The 21,572-nt window shown below is 35.8% G+C and overlaps 1 protein-coding gene across 3 annotated transcripts in view; it reads left to right on the top strand.

The window, feature by feature from the left end:
- The window catches only part of ZNF385D (zinc finger protein 385D), a 218,807-nt gene extending 197,517 nt beyond the window's left edge, over positions 1-21,290 (top strand). For 2 of the 3 annotated variants that reach the window (XM_087917076.1, XM_026708235.2), the window contains 4 exons: positions 1,107-1,340; positions 3,869-4,047; positions 11,671-11,772; positions 15,701-21,290. In XM_087917076.1, coding sequence (XP_087773202.1) covers positions 1,107-1,340; positions 3,869-4,047; positions 11,671-11,772; positions 15,701-15,934 — 749 coding nt within the window. In that variant the 3' untranslated portion in view covers positions 15,935-21,290. The remainder of the gene's footprint in view (positions 1-1,106; positions 1,341-3,868; positions 4,048-11,670; positions 11,773-15,700) is intronic. The other variant, XM_087917078.1, reaches the window with a different exon arrangement.
- Positions 21,291-21,572: the final 282 nt, after the last annotated feature.

The raw sequence follows: 21,572 nt of genomic DNA, 5'->3' as shown, positions 1-21,572 counted from the left end.
TTATTTCAAGTGAAATAAATTATACATCAGCCAACTGGTGTGGGAGAATTGATTAAGCACTTATTGTTAATGTGCTTTCTTTCCCTGTGCTATGATATCTAGGAGGCAAATCCATTGTACCATTAAAAGAGGGAAATTCAGGATTTCTTGGCAATCTGTAATATTTGTGCAGTTAAGAGGATAGGATTTGCTTTCATGAATATTATTTTCTTACCTAAATAGAGATCCTACCCAGAGACTTTATAATCTTCCAGACAGGCTAGGAAAACAATATTCGAACATCTAATGTCTTTGCCAAGCTTTTCAGGACAATAAATTGAAATCTGCAGCATGACACTTGATTTTTGTTATGCAAAAATGTTTTGTTATGCTGTAAAATATTGCAGGTTTGTGTAGAATACATGCATTTACAAAAATTTTCATTTTCTGACATACATTATTTATATGTTGCCTTATCTCCTAAGAAAGAGTGACCAGCAAAAAGCCTTTTGAATGAATTTATTACGTTCAGCAACATTTTATAAAAGGCTCTTTTATTGAAGTAGATTAATGGCAAGTATTACTTACTTGGCATCCATTTTCTATTTTATGATCAATCTTAGTACAAGTGGCTAAACGTAACCTACCAACAATATTTTTTCCATTTCCTAATTCCCAGCAACACTGCACTGAATGATTAACAAGCAGTCATTTTGCATGGCTAGGAACAGTGGATTGTAGTTGTTATCATTTTATGTTTATACAGATAAAATGAAAGTAACAGAATTACAGGGTTAGAAGTGAACTTGGAGATCTTCTAGCCCGATCCCCAGATCAGGCAAGAAGGTTTATACCATTTCAGACAAATGATTGTCCAAACTCTTTTTGAAAACCTCCAGTGTTGGAGCATCCACAATTTCTGGAGGCAATTATACCACTGATTAATTGTTCTAACTGAGACAATCTAGTAAAGACTAAAGACCTCTATTAAAGTCCATATTGTTGTTATGATACTGTTTGGATTTTTTTTTTAGTTTAAACCACTTCTCCTGTCAAGTTTCATATTACACCCAATGTTTTCAGAATTGAAATGTATATATATTTTTTTGTTTCAATCTGTAAAACAGATAGTACAACCGAAGCACCAGCAATATCAACATCTCCAGCTATCAAAATTCGGAAGAACAGTGTAACAATGACTGAAATCACCTCAAAAATCGATAAATTTCCTTCCACTGCCACCAGCAGTAGCGTGAGTTCCTTAGGAGAGACAGAAGAAGAAAAGGCCAAACGGTTGCTTTATTGTTCACTATGCAAGGTTGCTGTCAACTCTGCCTCCCAATTGGAGGCACACAACAGTGGTAAGATTGAGATTTTCAGGTGGTTTACAGAAGAGAAACCTAGAATTTCCATGAATTTATTAACAATTAAATGACAAAAATGAGAAGAAAAGAAATCCAGTATAAAAAAAGGGAAAGGAGGGGCTTTTGCAATTGCTCCATAGAAGCAATTGGATTCCTTCTTCAAATACCAGTTTTCAATTGATTGCATAAACTGAATACTGTTTTAGATGAAAGAAAAGAAACTAACATGGCTGAAGTAAGAATAACATTAAGCAGAATTTGAAAGGGACACTTAACGTTTGCACTGCTGTATTAGGAAAAACAATTGACCAAATATAAACATACATAGATTGAATGCACACACATCTTAATCAAAATTGTTCTTTTTCATTCTTCAGCATGGACACCTTTCATCAAATGAAATGTCTTACATTAATTGATTTCATAACCACTTAGAAAGTACTTTTTAAGGAGATTATATGAACAATCTAACTAGATGTATCATAATTGAAAATCTTTAAAGGAAAAAAATTCCTCATTTCCAAATCATATTTTCTTCTCTTGGACTTGAGTTCTTCGAACTATTTTATTTAGTACTGTTAATCTACAATCTAATTCAGCTGGTTCAGTGAAAGCCATGAAACATGCAAGCTCTGATCCACTGACTATTAGAAAAAGAAACCAATATAATAAAAATGTCAGTAATCCAACCTAGCCTTTAACCCTACCATTTATTTTACTCATTCAAGTATTTAAGATAGTAAAATATAGCTAATAAGTACAAGTATTTCCTATAATTATATATTTGAGATTATTTTATGTGGTCAATCATTTTTCATTCTTCAAATTTAGACTGAATTTATTGTAGCAACTTTTTTCCATTTTATAATTTTGTTATTTTTAGTTTGTGCATAGATCCCAAAATTATTGAATTTCCTTTATTATGTATTCCATAACTGTATTTATTTGTTAGATTTATTTCCTGCCTTTTCTCCTGGAAGTCATATATTGCATTCATTCTTCTGATTTTCCCCTCCCTGCATCTTATAAGGTAGGTTAGATTGGGCTGAGATTGATTGGTCAAATCCAGGGAGCTTCCTAGCTAAGATGAACCTGTAACTGGGTCTACTAGTTTTTTTGATATATCTGGACGATATTGGCATAAGCTCTGTTCAATCATTAAGCTACTGTATCAAACTCCTATATTCTTCTTCAGTTTTTTTATTATCTATTTATATGGGATGTTTCTAGAATAAATATTAGATTACAGTGCATTACTTTTCCTTCTTTGAGGAAGGAAAAGTCTTGTGTCACTTTTTAAATCATGATTTATTGCATGGGTTATTTCAAAAATGAATAATATCTCATATATACACAGAACATTATTGTTGTTATTTCAGTGGATTGTTCACACTTACATGTAATTTATGAAAATTGTTTTACTTTCAGTCTGATTCATTAAAGAAGCTGAAAAAGAGATCCATTTGGGATCCAGAGCTGGCAAATCTGAAAAATTCCCATACTTGCAATTTATAAGTATGGCTATTGCTTTTAGATCAAAAAGGATTTTGTGTACTTACTGCCTAACTTTTGTAAAATGTTTGGAAATAATTAATATTTTAAGTTGTTATGACAAATACTAACTTTGCATTTCCCTCCCCCTTTTAAAAAATATATGGACTCCTGGGAAATTTTTGCTATTGGAGAAACAATGGCATGGAATAGAATAGACCTTTATTATAAATACTTTAGTTTTTAGAAGCAATATTTTTCCTGGTAAAGACATCTAGAAGTTAATCATACATTCTTTTTAAAAAGGGTGACTGTGTTGCTATTTAATTTCTATTCCTTTCTATGGAGTGTGCACTATCAAAAAGGTTTTTTGAGATGGTGCCAATTCCTTCACTAGCAGCAGGTTTTCAAAATTATTGTTAATAATCCAATTAGAATATGTGGCAATGATTCAAACCAATGTACAAATGATTTTATCGTTTATGGGAAGACATGTTTAATTAGCTGCAGCTGGTGATCAAAATAAACTCTACATTTAGCTTCAGTGAGGATTCTCACACACATTAGTACATACTGGTGACAGCTTCTTTAGCATAAAAGTTGAGGAATAAATAACTTGGGGCCCATTAGTCATATGTGCCATGGACCTTGGGTGCATTAGAAATTGTATCAGTGTATGGAAATAATAATCATAACTTCCCAGGTTTTTATATGAAATTATAATTACTTAGGTAGCATTAATAGCTAGATATATGGATATACAATATTAATATGATTATCATTCATCAAATCAATATGAAGAATACAGATGGGTGCATAAAAAGTATCTGGTATAAAACCTGAGGTATAGCTAGAACAGCTTTTCCATTCTTTCCATTCTTTAAGTATTCAGACTTTGTAATATTCTTGGTTCTGACTATAGTGCTAAAGAAATTAAATTCCTCACATGTTGGAGAACGTTAATCCAGAGAAAGACGAAGGTTTTATTCAAACAATTTTCTAATATTATTCTTTTATATGTTTAACATTTTTAGGTACAAAGCACAAAACTATGTTAGAAGCTCGTAATGGGAGTGGAACCATCAAAGCCTTTCCTAGGACAGGTATTAAAGGAAAAGGACCCATCAATAAAGGAAATACAGGACTTCAGAACAAAACATTTCACTGTGAAATTTGTGATGTACATGTGAATTCTGAGACACAACTTAAACAGGTACTAAACTTTGGCAACTTATGTCTTTTATTGCTCCTAAACTCCAGAAGTTCAAGGTTCTTAAGTCTGGATCAGTAAAGCTGCCAATTTTTAGGAGTTTATGTGAGCCACTGATGGTATTATGATCATCTATCATTTGTCAAGAATGACTGGTGCTTTCCAGTTTTGCTATAATTTCAATATTGTGATTCCAGAGATTGACACAGATATCATAGTACTGTATTTTCAACTATAGAAATAAAAGGAAACATATCTATTTGAGTCCAACAATGCTAAAACATTATGGTGTGTGAATCAATCATATGATTCTTTGATTTCTTACCAACAGGATAGGGTAGTGCAAACTAGAGAGATAGACATTTCATCCCAACCTGCTGCTTGATTCAGCAAGGTGTCACATCTCTGAAAAGTTTATCATGTATTTTTCACATCCCTTTCCATGCTTCTGAACAGACAGCACATTTACTGGATTATTTCTAAGGCCACAAGGCATGTTTCTGAACAGTTTGCACAGCCATGCCATATGGTTCATGATGATTTTGTGCATTTGTTTTGCTGAATTATATTTTCATTAAACTGTCTTATGTTGACAATTATTTCAACTTAAATTATTTAAGAATGACATAATGTACCCTTGTGTTCTGTTATTTTACTTGCCCCATGTCTTTTGCAGAAAAATGGATATTTTGATGAATATGAATTGTTGTATAAACAGATTCTTCTCTAGACAAGAAGCATCAAATTAGGCCCAAAAGCTATACTCTTCCCCCTCAAAATTAGAAATCCTGTTAACTATACAATGTTATTTTTACAACATTTTTATATATAATCTAAGAGAGCATTATCTTGAGGAAAGACTAACTTAGGCAGTGGAAATAATATATACTATATTTATTTGGTTCAAAATGAGTGAAACACCTTTTAAAGTAAGTTTTTCCAAAGCAGACCACACAACCTAAAACACATTTATGCAGTTTACTGGCAGAGTCTGCCGATATATCAGAGGATGACATTCATATGCCCCAGATCACCAAGTTAGTAGTTAAAAAGAGCAAAACAAGATGAAGGGGGAATCCAAGATGGTGATCGAGGTGAATGCCTAACCACATCACTGGAGACAGGGAGTGGGGTCTGGGGCAATGAAGCCACGACCTACCTCAACCGGGATTGTCGTAAGGTTTCGGAAGGTTCCGAGAACAGAGAACTTGCTGGCAATCCCAAAAGTGAGTGGAGAGAGTGAGCAGAGAGGCCAGGACAACATTCTGAGTGGAAAGTCCATTCCGTAGGACGCCATTCCGAATAGGTGAGACTTGAAAGAACTGGGACTGGTAGATAGTGAATAGTGCAATTCTGTGCAGAGAGCGGATAGTGGAGAGCAGATAGTGCTAAGAGCCGGGACGAGCTGTGATTAGATGAGAGCGTGATTCTGACTCTTATAATGAGAATGATTCTGAGAGTGAACCGTTCCAAGCAGCATAGAGTGAACTGCATGGAATGAGCTGTGATTGGTGGAAAGTGTTATTCTGAACTGCAGAGAAAGAGACAGAACTGACCTAAACATCCTAAAAAGAGCTGGGACTGGAGGAGAGCTGGAGAGTGTGATTCTGAATGGCCAAGAGACTCACGGAGACTTGATAGACCCTATCTGAGAGGAATAATCTCCTAAACAGTCTTCATTTAAATCACCCATCTGATTAGTCAGCCTGCATTTAAACCCCCACTCAGCTGATTGGACAACCTCCACATAATCTCCACCCAAATTTCATCAATTCCAAACCCCCAAGTAGATGATTGGAAAGTTCATTCAAATCTTCTCCATCAAGCAGTAATGCTTCCTCTTTAAAAACAAAACAATGTGGCTTTAAGGAAAAACAAAGGAACTTTTCACTACAAACCTCCAATACTTCACTACCTCCACTATTTCATTACCTCAAAACCAATTATTGATAGATAATGCTTTGTCTAAAATAATCGATTTATCATTTAATAGTATAATAATTAATTGTTAAATGACCATCAATTTACTGATTTATTGAATTGATAGAGATTTAATACTGTATCATTGATTATCTAGTTGATTGATTGATTGATTTTTAGTAATAAGTAATCTTACTTTTGATTCATTCTCTAACTTATCAATTAACATTTATTAATTACCAACATTCATTAAGTAACTGTCTACCTATAACATTAATTAGCTATTGTAATTGTTTAGTGTACTATTGTCATTGACCATGCCAGCCAAAAACTCCAAATCCTCCACTACCAAATAACAACAAAAGAATAATATCTCTACCAATGACATCCCAGACTCCTGCACATGCTTCCAATGTCTTGAAACCATCAATGAAAATGAAAATAACACCAAATGCCACCTATGTGACAATCAAGCCCACCTTGCCTGCTTAAACTTAAACAAAAGCCTAGCTGATTTCCTAAAAAAAACAGATACATTCCCTTGTCTATGTCCATCATGTTTACCTAAGCTAAACAAACTAAGTATCCTGCCTGACAGAGTTGAAAGCATAGAATCATTCATTCACTCAATAGAAGAATGCTTTCTAACACGTTTTGAAACAACTATGCAAGCAAGCCTAATCTCTCGAAAAAAAATACAGAACAGATAAGCAAATACCTACCAGCTCAAACTCAAATCCCAACTCAACAACCACTACCACAACTACTACCTCAACTACAATCACAGCTACAATCAAAAATAAACACCAACCCACAGCCAAAACCAATCACTATCCCATCAAATAATTCCACAAATGATATCTCCTTACTCATCAGAGACATCATGGAATGTGATCAGAAACATCCAAATGCCATCTTATTTGGTCTTGAAAACATCAACGAATCAGATGATGTCACCAATATCATAAGCAACTCAAAAACAACAAACATCTCTCCTGAAGATATCATTGAAATAACCAGAGATGGCCCTGAGTTTAAATACAATGACAATTCGGTGGCCCCAGGATTTTGTAGAGTTGTTTGCAAAAATGAGTCCAGCAAACGTATATTCATCCATACAATATACACCATTGCAAAAACCAAACCCAGCCATAACAAACTTTGCTCAATACCAGACTTATCCATACTGCAAAGAATCTGTTCCCGTTAACTCCTCACAGAACTCAAAAAGCATCTAGACAATGGAGAGAAGGATCTGTACATTGATTACCGTGCTGATTGTATCAAAAGTAAGTCACACAACCCACAAATCTGCATCCAACCCTACATCATCCAACCCACTATCACTCAAAACTAGGCACTCATGCCCCTAACTACCTAAATTCCAACTACAACTGGCCTTAAATGCAAGCTACTCAATGCAAGAAGCCTTGTGAATAAAATACCTGAATTTCTCCTCTTACTAAATATGGCTAAATTCGACATCATATTTGTCTGTGAAACATGGCTCAACACATCTCTCCCTGACTCCATTACCACAGTAAGAGTCTATCATGTTTACCAATCAGATCATGAAATCCGTAGAGGAGGTGGTGTTGCTATCTTCTGTAAAAAGTCTCTACATCTAAAAAACATCCAAGTTACCCAGGAGCTAGCTCTTCCTGAGACCATCATCTGTGAACTGTCCTTAAATATCACATTTTGATTCTTATTATGTTACAGAGCCCCTGATTATGACCTCGAACATGTAAACAAATTAAATTCACTACTAACATGGGCAACATCCTGCCCACATGCTTTTATCTTTCTTGGTGACTTCAATCTACCTCATATTAACTGGACCCTAAACAAATGTAAAACTGAACTCATACATGCAACCTTCTACAATGCTCTAACAAATCTGGGACTGGAACAATTAGTAACCAACAATACTAGACTTAACAACTGCCTCAACCTCATCTTCTGCAATAGTTTGAATTCAATTTACAGAATACAAATTAAAGAACCCTTTTCCAACAGTGACCACAACAAGATTGACTTTTGTCTCAACATACACAAAAATCATCATAAAGTCCACACAAAAATCATCATAATGATGGGATCCCCAATTATAACTTCAAAAAAAGCAACTATGATCTTATAGACAACGATCTCTCATTTCTTGATTGGCAATTTCTATTCACTGGATGCAATACTATAGAAGACCATTACAACATATTTTCATTGAAATCAAAAGAATCATCAAAGTATATGTACCTATATATTGTTATTATACCAATAACAACTCCAAAAACCAGAAAAAAACAAATTACCCATAACAATCAGGATGCTTCAATCCAAAAAGAAATCACTTTGGCGGAAAAAGAAATCTGGTCATGTTGCCAAATTCAAAAGCCGATACAAAAATATCTGCCACCAGATAAAGACTGAATGCACCAATTAGCACATTAAACAAGAAGAAAACCTTCTACGCACCAATTCCACCTAAGCTTTTTACAATTTTGTAAACAACAAACTAAAAGACTCAAGGTCCACCCCCGCCCCCGAAAGGATCTAATGGAAAAGACTGCAACGATGACACCATTAAAGCCAAGCTCTTTAACACATTCTTTGGCTCAGAATTTTTTAAGCAGCAATGGATCATGGCCAGTATTCCCTAGTTGAACCACAGACAACTACAGTGATCTAGTACATATCAATTTTACAGAAGACAATGTTGAAAAAGCACTATGCAATCTAAAACCATCTCTATCTATTGGACCAGATGGAATATGTTCCTACTTATTTAAAAAGCTATCCACTGCTGTAGCCAAACCTCTAAGCATAATCTTTGAAAAATCTTTCAGGACCAGCTCCTTGCCAAACCTATGGTAACTAGCCACAGTCATCCCCATCTTCAAAAAGGGAGACTCCAGCCTAGTTGAAAATTACAGACCAATCTCTTCATGCTGCATCACCTGTAAAGTCATGGAATCAATTATTAACCAATCCATTATCCTCCACTTAGAGACAAGCAACCTACTCTCTAATAAAGAATTTGGTTTCAGAAAAAAAATATCCTGTAATCTGCAACTCTTACACTGCAAAAACAGGTGGACTACACAACTTGATCAGGGCAAAGCAATAGACACAATCTACATAGACTTCTGTAAACTTCAGTGGTACATGAAAAACTACTCCTAAAACTAAAATCTTATGGTATTTCTGGACAACTGCATAACTGGATAGAAGCATTCCTGTCAAACAGACAACAAATGGTCAAAATTGGGAGCGTCCTATCAAATTCTGTACCTGTCAACAGTCGTGTCCCCAAGGCAGTGTTCTAGGACCAACTCTCTTCATACTCTACATAAATAACCACTGTGATCACATTAAGAGCAACTGCGTTCTCTTCGTTAATGATGTAAAGCTATTCAACACCACCAACAATACTGCTACCCTTGAAAAAGACCTCGACTATGTATCAGAATGGTCAAACTAACGGCAACTTCAAATCTCAACAAATAAATGCTCTGTCTTACATCTTGTCAAAAAAAAATCAGAAAATAAAATACAAGCTGAATAGTCAAGACCTTGTTGATGATCCAAACTCTGCAAAGGACCTTGGAGTACTCATTTCTAATGATCTACGTGCTAGAGCCCACTGTAACTACATAGCCAAAAGACATTAAGAGTTGTTAACCTAATCCTACGTAGCTTTTTCTCTGGTAATATCACACTACTAACTAGAGCATACAAAACATTTGCTAGACCAATACTTGTATACAGCTCATCAGTTTGGAACCCACATTATGTATCTGATATTAGCACAGTTGAGAAAGTCCAGAAATATTTCACAAGAAGAGTTCTCCACTCATCTATTCATTGCAAATACCTTATGCCACCAGACTTGAAATTCTAGACCTAGAAAACCTTGAATTATGCCGTCTTCGGTCTGATCTAAGTATGGTATATAAAATCATATATTGCAATGACTTACCTGTCAATGAATACTTCAGCTTTAACCATAACAACACAAGAGCACACAATAGATACAAACTCAAGGTTAATTGCACCAAACTTGAGCGCAGGAAATACGACTTCAGCAACAGAGTGATCAATGTCTGGAATACTCTACCTGACTCTGTGGTTTCTTCCCCAAACCCCAACTTTAACCTTAGATTGTCTACTATTGACCTCACCCCTTTCCTAAGAGGTCTGTAGGGGGCGTGCATAAACGTACCAATGTGACTACCATCCCTGTCCTATTGTTTCTTTTTATTTTTCTTATTTGTATCCATTTCATGTATTCATAACCATGTTTATACTTATATCTGTTATCTAATAATTGCTTGACAAAATAAATAAATAAATAAATAAATAAATAAATAAATAATGCTAGTCTAATATTTGTTTGTATGTCTCAGATTTATAAGCATTGAAATGCTACTGACAGATATTCCAGTTTGTTGATTTATTGTTCTAAAATGGTAGGATGTTTCTCTGTGGGATGAAGTGCTACAGATAAATTGTTTGTCATATAGATGCAAGTGTCATAGAGAACAATTTAAGGCAAGTGCTATTTATTCGCATAGATAAAATATAGCCGTTAACAGATCAAGGCAGTTTGTGATAGGAAGCCCAGTTCCGAAGTGTTACATAAGGGTTTCTGATAGGAAGCATAAATCAACCTAACCTAAGGGAAATAGGCTCTTGAGTCTATTGAGTCTGAACAAAAAGAGGACATTTTAATGATACATTTGTTCTGCAGGAAGAATATTCTATATTGCTAAAAAATACCGTATTCTTCATCAAAGTTATTATTATAAGGTATCACCCATCATATATATATATGTCCATCTTGAAAAAACACCTCCATTTTATTACTGATCTATCATTTATTGATGTTGAAGATTGTGATACTTCAGGATTTATTCCTCATATAACAACTTACAAAATATATTGTATTGTTTTAATAGCCTGTTCATGGCTACCAGTGCCAATGAATTGCTTTTGATTGTATCCCCCAATGTGTCTGCTTACTCTCTTGTAATCCCTTACTCAGTAATAAATGCAAATAGAAATTAGTTTATTAATTTCTTCATTCCAATTACTCCAATGATGGGGCAGCCAGGGAAAAGGGAACCTATGGTAAAACCTTAGGGAGACAAACAAAAGTGGAAGATGTGAAAGTCAGTTACAGGCAGGCAAACAGCTACCTCAGTCCTGTGGTGATTGCTCCAAAGGTGAAGAGGTGGGGTGAAGGGAGAGAAACAGGAGGTATAATAGAGTCATGTGATTTCCCAGTTAGCAACCACTTTGCTTAATGAAAGAGCTGCCAGTCCCAGTTATAGCCATTAAGTTAGGAGTACCTGAATGAGAATCTCCATAAACATATGGTAAGTTACGGGTATCTGTATTAGTCTAGTGAGATTATTTATCAGTGAGCTCATCTTGAGTTCTCAAATAGTTTTCCATTTAAGATAATTTACAAAACCAGACCTTGTTAATTTATATGGTATATAACCTTTGTGTTCATCATTTCAGAGCAAACAGAAAAATAGATGGATATTTTTATGATAAAATCTGTTCATCTATTTTTCCGGTTTATTTGAACCAGATTTTTATTTATGGTAAAAAAATAGATTTATCATTCTTAAATATTGAAGTTAGTAAATTGTGTCATTTGAAGAATAGTAGTAACAAAGAGTGTTTGTTTTCAAACAGCACATAAGTAGTAGAAGGCACAAAGACAGAGCTGCTGGGAAACCTCCAAAACCCAAATACAGTCCCTACAACAAACTCCAAAAAGGAACACACCCACTTGGGGTAAGCAAGTTTTTGACATATAGTATTACTGATAATATAATTTGAATCACAGTTCTAATAATGTTTTATGAAAAATCCATTTTTCTAGGTTAACTGACAACCCCCGAATAACCTTGCATTTTGTTGATTGAAAATAAGCCACTTATCATAAGCTAGCCATCCCTTATTCTTACCAAATTAATTTTTTTTCTTATGAAAACAAAACTAACTAGAAGAAAAGGGAAGGGGATATGGAAAATAGTGTTTCAAGTTTTAGAAAAATATGCACCTGATTATTGAGCTTTTCCAAGCATTCATTTGGAAAACTCCAAAAATCTAATTAATTTGAGCAAGGGATACTCAAAGCTTACTGTAGCCATTTCTGATATGGAGAATGCAAAAGAAAAAGACAGCTTGAGTAATTGAACAACCAGAATATAGTATTTGGATGAAAAATCACCATTCATGTAAGAGGATACTAGTGATATCACACATATGTTCTTCTCAGAATTACGTTCCAATGAATTATAGTGTTTGCTCCAGGTAAGTGAGTGCACAAGTAGGAAACTGTGATTTATTTGGTGTGCTATTGTCTTTCCCCTGCATCGTCCTTTTTATGATATAAAAATTTTGCTCATAATTTTTAGAAAAATGTTATCAAAAATCAAATAAATAAGAATAAATCAGTGTAATGATGATTAACTGTATCAATAGGGTATGCAGTTGTTTATATAAATTAGCTAATTACATAATGAAGGACTTGCGATCATGGACCCTGTGTTTTGGAGTGTGGGAATGATTCAATCCATCTTAATGTTTCATCGGAGTTCTCATCTCTATCACAAAGCAAATGAAGTCCATGTCCATCCTTCAGGAATTTTTTCCACTTTCTTTTTTTTTTTTTTTGTAAATTTTATTTGAGTTTTCACAAAAAAATAAAAAATACAAATAAAACATCTTTTTTGAAAGTAGCGTAATCCTGGGTTACATTTCTTGTAGCGTAATCCTGGGTTACATTTCTATTCTATCATTAATGTTAATATTCATTAAAATATTAACTTCTTTAACATTACTTTTCAATTAAATATCATACTTCTATGGGAACAATTATAAGCTTTCCATAATTAATTCCCCCCCTTCATTTATATTTTATAAAACATTAACTAATTAAAATGTTCCCGTCCCTTCCAAATTCAATTTTCTCATTTATTTTAATTCACTTATTTTATTAACAAACATTTCACTAAATTACACTAACTATTTTATCACTCATTTTAATCATACATTGTTTCCAATTTTCTAAAGTTATTTCTATTACTAATATAACAATACAATCTTATGTACCGTTACAGAATCCCTTTTTCAGTTAAATTTTCACCCATTATCTCTAAATAGGTCCTGTTTCTCTATATCTTGTTCCGGTCCTTTGCAACTTCTTTTCCTTTCCTTCTTCCCTCTCTTCTTCCCTCTCCCCTTTTTACCCCCTTGTCTCTCTGCCTCTATTTCTCTCTTCTGTATTTCCCCTCTTCTGTTGCTTTCCAGTATTATACTCATTTTTCGAATTATTTTTCTTTTCTTTGGTTGTTTTTTTAAGTCTTAAATTCTCCATTCTCTTTCCCCGCCCCTTTCCTTTTTCTTCCCCACATAGAATTACTTGTTCATTAAAGATGGCTTCTTCTTTGTCCCAGTCTTCTTGTTTTACAGACGTTTCTTGTTGTTTCTCATAGTTCCAAATCTCCATTTCTAAGAACTGAAAAATGAAGCCAAAAGAACCTCTCCCTTCTTGTGCATCTTCTTTATACTTTTTAAGTTCCATTTTCAATTCATCCAGAAGTGATGCCATTGTATAAATTTTTAAACAACCACCCGATTGATTTTAGTCATTCAAATGCAATAACCAAGAATCCAAAGATCACCAAGTAATCCAAATACACGCAAGCTGTTTCTTTTTGCTCTTTTTTTTTCACTTTCTCTTCCTGGGGTTCTACTGTTTAGTTACAAAGTTTCAGTTAAAATGTATCCTTTAGAAGTTTTACTGTAGATCCTTTTTAATTCCAGGCAGTCTCCTCCCTCTTTCCAGATCCTGCCCTTTTATTCTTTTTCTCTCCCTTCCTGCTTATGAAAAAAAAAATTAGTGTCCAGAAATCTTTATTATCCCTTTGACATTTTGTTTTATTTTCAGCTTAATTGCCTGTTGATGTCAGATTTTTCCGATTTCTTATTTAAGTCTCTCAGTATAGGGAAAGGGAGAGAAGAAGAAAAAAACCAAACCTTTCCCTTTTCCCTTTCCTTCGCTGTTTCCGACTCTTCTTTGGGAGCGATGTTATTTTTTTGTAAATTTAAATTCCAGAGTACCTTAGTTGTTGCTTTTGCAATTTAACCTGGTCAGCCAAAACTTTCACTTCTTATCTTCCTCCTGCACATTCTTTTCTGGTCGAGTTCTTCTTTGAGGTGGCCATTTCTGACCACCGCTGCAACCGCCTTTGGGAAAGGGAGTAATGGCCAGTTGAGGAGGAGAAATGCGGCTCTCCTCAACCCTGCTGGCAGTCTCCCCCCTCTTCACCACCTCTATGGGGTGGCTTAGCCCCAAAACCAGCTGGCTCGGGGTGCTCCGGCGGCGAGCCCGGACTGAAACCATGCATGATCGTCGATTTCTGTCTGTCGCCAAAGGAACTCAAACTGGAAGCAGGAATTTTTTTCAGTTTCTATAAGTGATGCCAGTGGCCCAGCTTTCTTCACGATTTGCTTCAAGGGAGTGCATTGCTTATTCATCTGCCTGCCTGCCTGCCTGCCTGCCTGCCTGCCTATCTATCTATCTATCTATCTATCTATCTATCTATCTATCTATCTATCTATCTATCATTTATCTATCTCAGGGGTGTCAAACTAAAGGCCCGGGGGCCAGATTCAGCCCCTGGGGAGCTTAGATCTGGACCACAGGGCTGCCCTGGAAACAGAAAAGGATTGGCCCATGGTGACTCTGCCAGCAAACATGGAGCTTAGAAAGGCCACAGCTGGCCCTCCATTTTCACTGGCAGAGGGTTGCAGGAGACTGTCGCAGCTGAAAATAGAGCTCGGGAGCCTGTTTTCACTGGCAGAGCACTCCAACCACCACAGGCATCTTTGACACAAGTGACGTCAAGCTGGCTACACCCACCCTGGCCCCCAAGGTCAAAGACTACCCTTATGCGGCCCTCCAATGAAATTGAGTTTGACATCCCTTTTCTATATCTGTCTGTCAGTCTATTTTTATTCCACTTTCTTTATTATATTTTGTAAATAATTCCTGGTGATGAACATATATAATAACCCTTCCTATTTTACCCACAACAAAAATCCTTATGAAGTGGGTTGGCCTGAGAGGCAGTGACTGACCCAACTGGCTTTCATTCCTAGGGCAGAACTAGAATTTACAGTCTCCTGGTTTCTAGCCTGGTGATTAAACTGGCTTCATTGAAGCAATCCGTTGAGAATAGAATTCTCATTCCATACATTGTTTCCTTTGGTCATATACAAAGTTCTGTTTGGGAACATGATAGGACCTTGCATTTTGCATTTTGATGTTAAAAAGACAGCTTGTTCACAGAAAGACAGTTAATCAGGAAATGGAGAGAGATATATTGGGAAAATTGAAAATGTACATTTGTTTCTCATAAAATGAGAACCTTTGCATAACAATTTATGAACATGTTTTGTCCAGTATGAAATCTGTAAATATTGATTATCAGAATGTAATGAGTTTCTGATTCCTTATATATATTAAGCCTCTTTTCTGTTGTTCTTATTTACTTATTTTAATTTTTAAAATATTTTATTTTCCTTTAAAACCTTTGATTTACGTTTCCTTTTGCTATATCAAGTATGTTAGATATTTTGCATAAAAATTCATTTTCAGTGTTTGTGATCTGAACAAATAACATTCTTTCTTATGTTGTCCCTCCTCTTTCAGGTCAAACTTGTATTTTCAAAAGAAGCTGCAAAACCAGTAGCTCCACGGATTCTCCCTAATCCACTGGCAGCTGCAGCAGCAGCTGCTGCTGTTGCTGTAAATTCCCCTTTCAGTCTTCGAACAGCCCCACCAGCTACACTTTTTCAGACTTCTGCACTTCCTCCCTCACTTCTTCGACCTGCCCCTGGACCTATACGGACGACCCACACACCTGTCCTGTTTGCTCCATATTGAACTCCATCAATGAATTGAGTGTACTGCAATAATTTTTCAGAACAAAAGCAAAACAAGGACAATGACCTATGCAGTGTTAATTTATTGTGATGTGTGTATATGTGTATGTATGTATAAGTATACGGGTATATGCATACATATATGTATGTATGTATATATACACATACTCACACACACACACATGACTTTTGATAGAGATCTTAATCAACTTTAAAGAAAGGCAAGTGGCTGTATATTCTTCCAATGAAAATCTTACAAGTTATCCTACAACATTTATTGTGTGTGTGTGTGTGTGTGTGTGTGTGTGTGTGTGTGTTTATCTGTATGTAAAATGAACAAATATTCATATATGTAGAAAAAAATCTATGTGTATGTATGCAAATACAAATACACATATACACACATACTAGTATTGAAGCAATTTTGATTGTGCTTTTTGCCACAGATACCTACAGCAACTTTATTGTTTATGAACAGCTAAACAGAACTGTTTAAAAGGCATTAACAGGTTTCAATGTACATAAAATACTTAATTCTTAGAATAAAAGGGGAAAAGGAACAGAAGTACTGTCAACACCAGTACGCTTAATGAATGCTCTTGCCAAGTCAGCATTTCCGGAGTACTTATCTGATAAAAATAGATACAATAGATACAATACTGAAATGTTCATAAACTGAAATGTTCATAATACTGAAATGTTCAAAAACTGAGATAATTGACATCTTCCTTCTTTGGCAAGTTGCCACAATATTTGTGGACCTAGGAAGAACCTTTGGCAGCCACCCTGCACACATTTTCCACTAGTATATGCCCTATTCAACACTGCAGAATGTACAACAGAGTAGTCAACCAAATTAAGAAGGGAGCGGCAAGCCATTTCTGCTTCATTGCCAAATAAACCAAAATGGTAAACCCAACTATACAGTTGTCAGGAGTCAAGCATGACTCAAATGAGATTTTTTTACAGCAGATGTGGATCGGATTGCTATATTGGCTTCTCTCCCAAATGAAAGGCTTTCCAATCAGTTGTATGATTATTTCATTAGAAACTCTAATCTTGAAAACCCTTAGTTGGACATATCTTTCTGAAGGGCTGCCTATCCACCTTGCCTCTTTGCTTCATTACAGGTGGCATTTAACATTTCCATGTGCTTTAAATGTACATGTAATGTTAAAGAAAGTGAGTGCTGATTGTTCAGGACAGAAGAAAAAGTTTTGATTGATTGTTCTTGCATGCTCAACCTGATTAGGATTGGGAGAGTCAATGTGGTATCTTGTTATCTGTAGCAATCAATCAAAATACAGGCAGGAGAAATTGATCTTAGTCTATAGTTCAGGAGGTGAAGGAATCAGGTTCCATAACAAGTGATGTAATCTGGCAGGGACATCTGTATCAATACCACAATTATCTTAAATAGCCCAATAGTCATCTGTTCTCCTGTGCTTCTAATATTCTCATGAAACAGGACACAGATTTCCTTCAGTCAACTCTCCATGGTAGCATTTGGTTTTCATATCACTGAAATGTCATGTCTCCCCTACTCCACTTTCTGGAATTTCGGGTTTGCCAAAATAAAAGAATATTTTGAAATATACTATGGGAAAAGGAAATGCATCTAAAATCAAATTAAGACTGTAAAATGGATAATACCATAATAGAAGATATTACACATTTCAGCAGATTGGGTTTAAAACAATGATTAGACAATGATTAGGACACAGGATTGGATATAGAACAAAATAAGGAACACAGAACAGAATATTTGTGAAGTGGTTTCTTTATGGCACGTATAGAGGTTGTGGTAATAATAAAGTACATTGCTACTGCTGGGATCTGATATAAACCTAAGTTATATTTTATCAGAAAGCCATACTATGTGGACAGATGCAACCCATTGACCAGAAACTTTGTATGTCTTATGTATCATAACCTTTTATGCCATCTTACAGACCTACTGAAAGGAAAGTCTTGTTGATATGGGATTGCAACTTTAAGGCTATATGTTCACTGTGAGGCATTAAAAATGAAGCATTGGAAATCTATAGAGCTATATTGTATACATGTTATAATTCAAAATAATTTATGCAGAAAAAACTATATAAAATAATTAAATTGAGCCATTCATCTTTAGAAAAGAGTTATGAAACATTTGGCAAGAAATAGCAGAGGATGGAGAAAAATGTATCTATTCTGAATCTCTGATATTTCTGCTGACATTTCTTGGAGAAATTAAATGATCAGCTGCTCATTCAGAAGTAACCATTTTGCTATACAGCCATGATGCTCACAAGTAGACTTTAGCAAATAGACCACATTTTAAGCTGAGTGGAGAGTGGAAGCTTAAAGATTATTCATGAAATACTAGTTATATTAAAGCAATCTCCATAAATTTGCCACATTCCTGTGTTGTATAATATCTATACTTATCATTTTTATTTTCTATTATTATTAACATACACAAACACCCCATTTAGTACACTAAGCCAGACAGCACTTCAGCTTTAAAAGGAAAGCACTTTCCTGGTATCAGTGCCACTCTTTAAAATGGCTGTGTCTGATTCTGGAATTATGTAGTTACTTACTTACACTGCTGGGTTGTTGCTGTGCTAGCCCTTGTCTCACCTAGTTGGCAAAGACAGCTTGTTTTGCATTACATTCACTGTAGTGGATAGAATTCAGCATATTGTGCATGATATGGAGCAAAACCAGAGCTCAGGAGGGCCATGTGTGGCCCCCCCAGGTTCCATTTTTGGCCACAATGACTTCCTGCAGACTTCTGCCAGTGAAAATGGAGCTTGGAGAGGACTCAGGAGGCAGTCACAGCCAAAAGTGGGGCTGGGGGCCACACACGGGCCCCACTGGGCTCTGTTTTCACTGGCAGAAGGTTAGCAAAACTAAAAGCAAAACAAAACAAAAGGAGAAATATTTCCTTTTTGCATTTAAGCATCCCAGAAGGGACAGGAAAGGAGAAAGGGAAAGAGGAAAGAAAAAGAAAAACAAGGAAAGATGGGAAGAGAACAAGGAAGGAAAAACAAGAGGGGAAGAAGGAAAGAGAATGAAGAGGAAGGAAAAAGAGAAGGAAGGAAGGAGAAGGAAGGAAGGAAGGAAGGAAGGAAGGAAGGAAGGAAGGAAGGAAGGAAGGAAGGAAGGAAGGAAGGAAGGAAGGAAAGGAGATTATAAAGAGAAGGAGAGAGTGTCTGAGGGAAGTCTTGCCTTAGCACTTGGCCACCAGCAGCCCTGCTGCCCTTTCACTATCCTGTTGTCTCCTCCTCCTGACCTCACCTGGTGCTCTCTCATCCTAGGATGAGTTTGGTTACAAAGCCAGGTCTCCTTGCATGAAGAGGGAATGGGCCTCCCTCTGACCCACATACTTTGCCCTCCCACACACACTATGAACAACCTGGCCAAGAAGAGTAAGAAGAACAGCAGCAGCAGCCTCAAGGAGATAAGGGCAACTGGATACCTTCTTGAAGAAGTGGGACTGGGCTGGCTGGGCTGTGAGGTCCCGGTGCCCTGGGAACTTTAGGGCTAGGTTGCGCACTTGCCCTCCACTATCTAGGGTTTTAGATAGCCTATGCTGCCATCTGCCTAGTCCTTCGTGTGGTCCAAGGGGAATGGTGAGGCTCTTCTGGAGGACAAGGGTTTGGCACTCTCTGGTCTCACCTTCCTCCTCTGGAGACAATGGATCCCCATAGCCCTGCATGAGCCACCACAGGTGCCCCCAACATAAGTGACATTGAGCTGGCCATGTCCACCCTGGCCATGCCCACCAACCCCAAGGTCAAACATAACACTGAGGTGGCCCTCAAAGAAATTGAGTTTGACATTTCTGTTCTAAAACTACAGAGTCCTTTCTAAAATGTTTTCATTACTCTCCTCCATCCTTCCAACTCATACTTTCTTTTTAGGAACAGTGTCTAGGCTGCTCCTATTCCTCCTGTCTCCCAAGCTTATTCCCTAATACCAATTCACTACATTAGTTCTATTCAGTTTGCTATGTGATACTAAGAAAAGGCTGAAGAGCTGTTGATAAGTATCACATATATAGTTTTAATTTTTCTTTCCAAATGTGAAACTGAACACTGCTAACTAGTATTTGATGGTTGGTTTTAGAAAAGTTGGTCTCTCTCCCTCCCTCCCTCTCTCTCTCTCTCTGTGTGTAGACTCTTCTATGCCTAGAGGGAAGATTCTATAGAAAATTGTGAAAAGTAAAAGGACTAAGATCCTGTGAGATTTCTAGATTCAGACAGGGACCAATCAACTTGGTAGAAGACAGCAGTGGTGATAGCTGTTGTTGCCAATTGACAGCAACATCAGGAAGGAGTATGAGAAACTGGAAAAGTATTATGGCCTGAAGAAAGATCTGGGGAGAATGTGCAAAATAAAGGCCAAAGTGGTCCCAATAGTGGTAGGAGCATTTGCAGAAGGATTTCTTCCATTCTTAGTAGAGCATGGAAACCACCTGCTATATTGTTATAGAGTACCGCCCAATCCTCTGGAGCAGATTTTTGTAAGTTGAAAGACTTCGGGAGAAAGAAGAAGATAAGAGTACAGATTATTCCATGAGCAAATTTCTATAACTGAAATTTTCTATCCAATTCAACTATGTCCCTCCAAACTTCAAATTGACACATATTGGTTAAATTCTTATTTTCCAATTGATTTATTTATAAATATTTCACTTATGTTATTTGCAACTGTTTGTGCCTTAAAGTTAAGTTTATCAGTCTTATACCAGATATAGAATATGAAGTCAAGGATGTCTGTTTATTTGTGGTCTTTATTTTCTTTCATTAGGAAGGTTGTTCAAGATTATAATAATAAGTCTAACATGTCTGTTGGATGTCTGTTTATTTGTGGTTTCTATTTTCTTTCATTAGGAAGGTTGTTCAAGATTGTAATAATAAGTCTAACATTATATTTAAAAATTCATTTTCCAGGTTGCTGAATTAGTGAATGAACAGATTTATTGCTATGGAATGATAACATTGAAATTTATTTTTGGAAATAAACCTGTAAGAAAATTTTTTTATGAATGTGAATACACATACCTGCCTCTGACCACATTAATTCACAAAGAGGCAGGAAATGTGTAAACTTCAAGATGTTGAATTGTGTCTCTCATTATATCTTTCATATCCCAGGGCCAATGGGAAATGGAAGTGTTTAACATTCAGATAAAGATTGTAATCAGTGTAACTAGATCTGGACTGCAAAACTCTTACAAACGATTTGATGTAATTAATTGATACCAAAATTCCTAACTTTTTGCTTTCAGCTAGTAATTGCAGGTCAAATAATCACATGCCTATCCTTAAATTAAACCATTAAAATAAGATCTCGCTACAACCTTCTCCAAGTTTCTAGTTGTGTCAGTTTTTCAGTTTTCATTATAGCTAGTTAAAAGTGCAATCATTTGGAAGATATCCCATTAGGGAATGGCCTTGAAGATTCATCTGAATCTAAAATTGAATTTATTCTTAATGTATAGAAATGCTCATTACAAAAGTGGTTACCATGTATCTTCAAATACTTTTCAAGTGATATTAGGAATATGGTACAGGAGATACTACTAATGTGTATGGTGATTGTGTACTGTAATTATTGAAATGTTTTCTTTATGGAAATTGTTGGGA

The sequence above is a fragment of the Pseudonaja textilis genome, chromosome Z (assembly GCF_049901715.1).
Source record: "Pseudonaja textilis isolate UNSWEBS1 chromosome Z, rPseTex1.2, whole genome shotgun sequence".
Lineage (NCBI taxonomy): Eukaryota > Metazoa > Chordata > Lepidosauria > Squamata > Elapidae > Pseudonaja > Pseudonaja textilis.
This window is presented reverse-complemented; position numbering and strand designations above follow the sequence as displayed.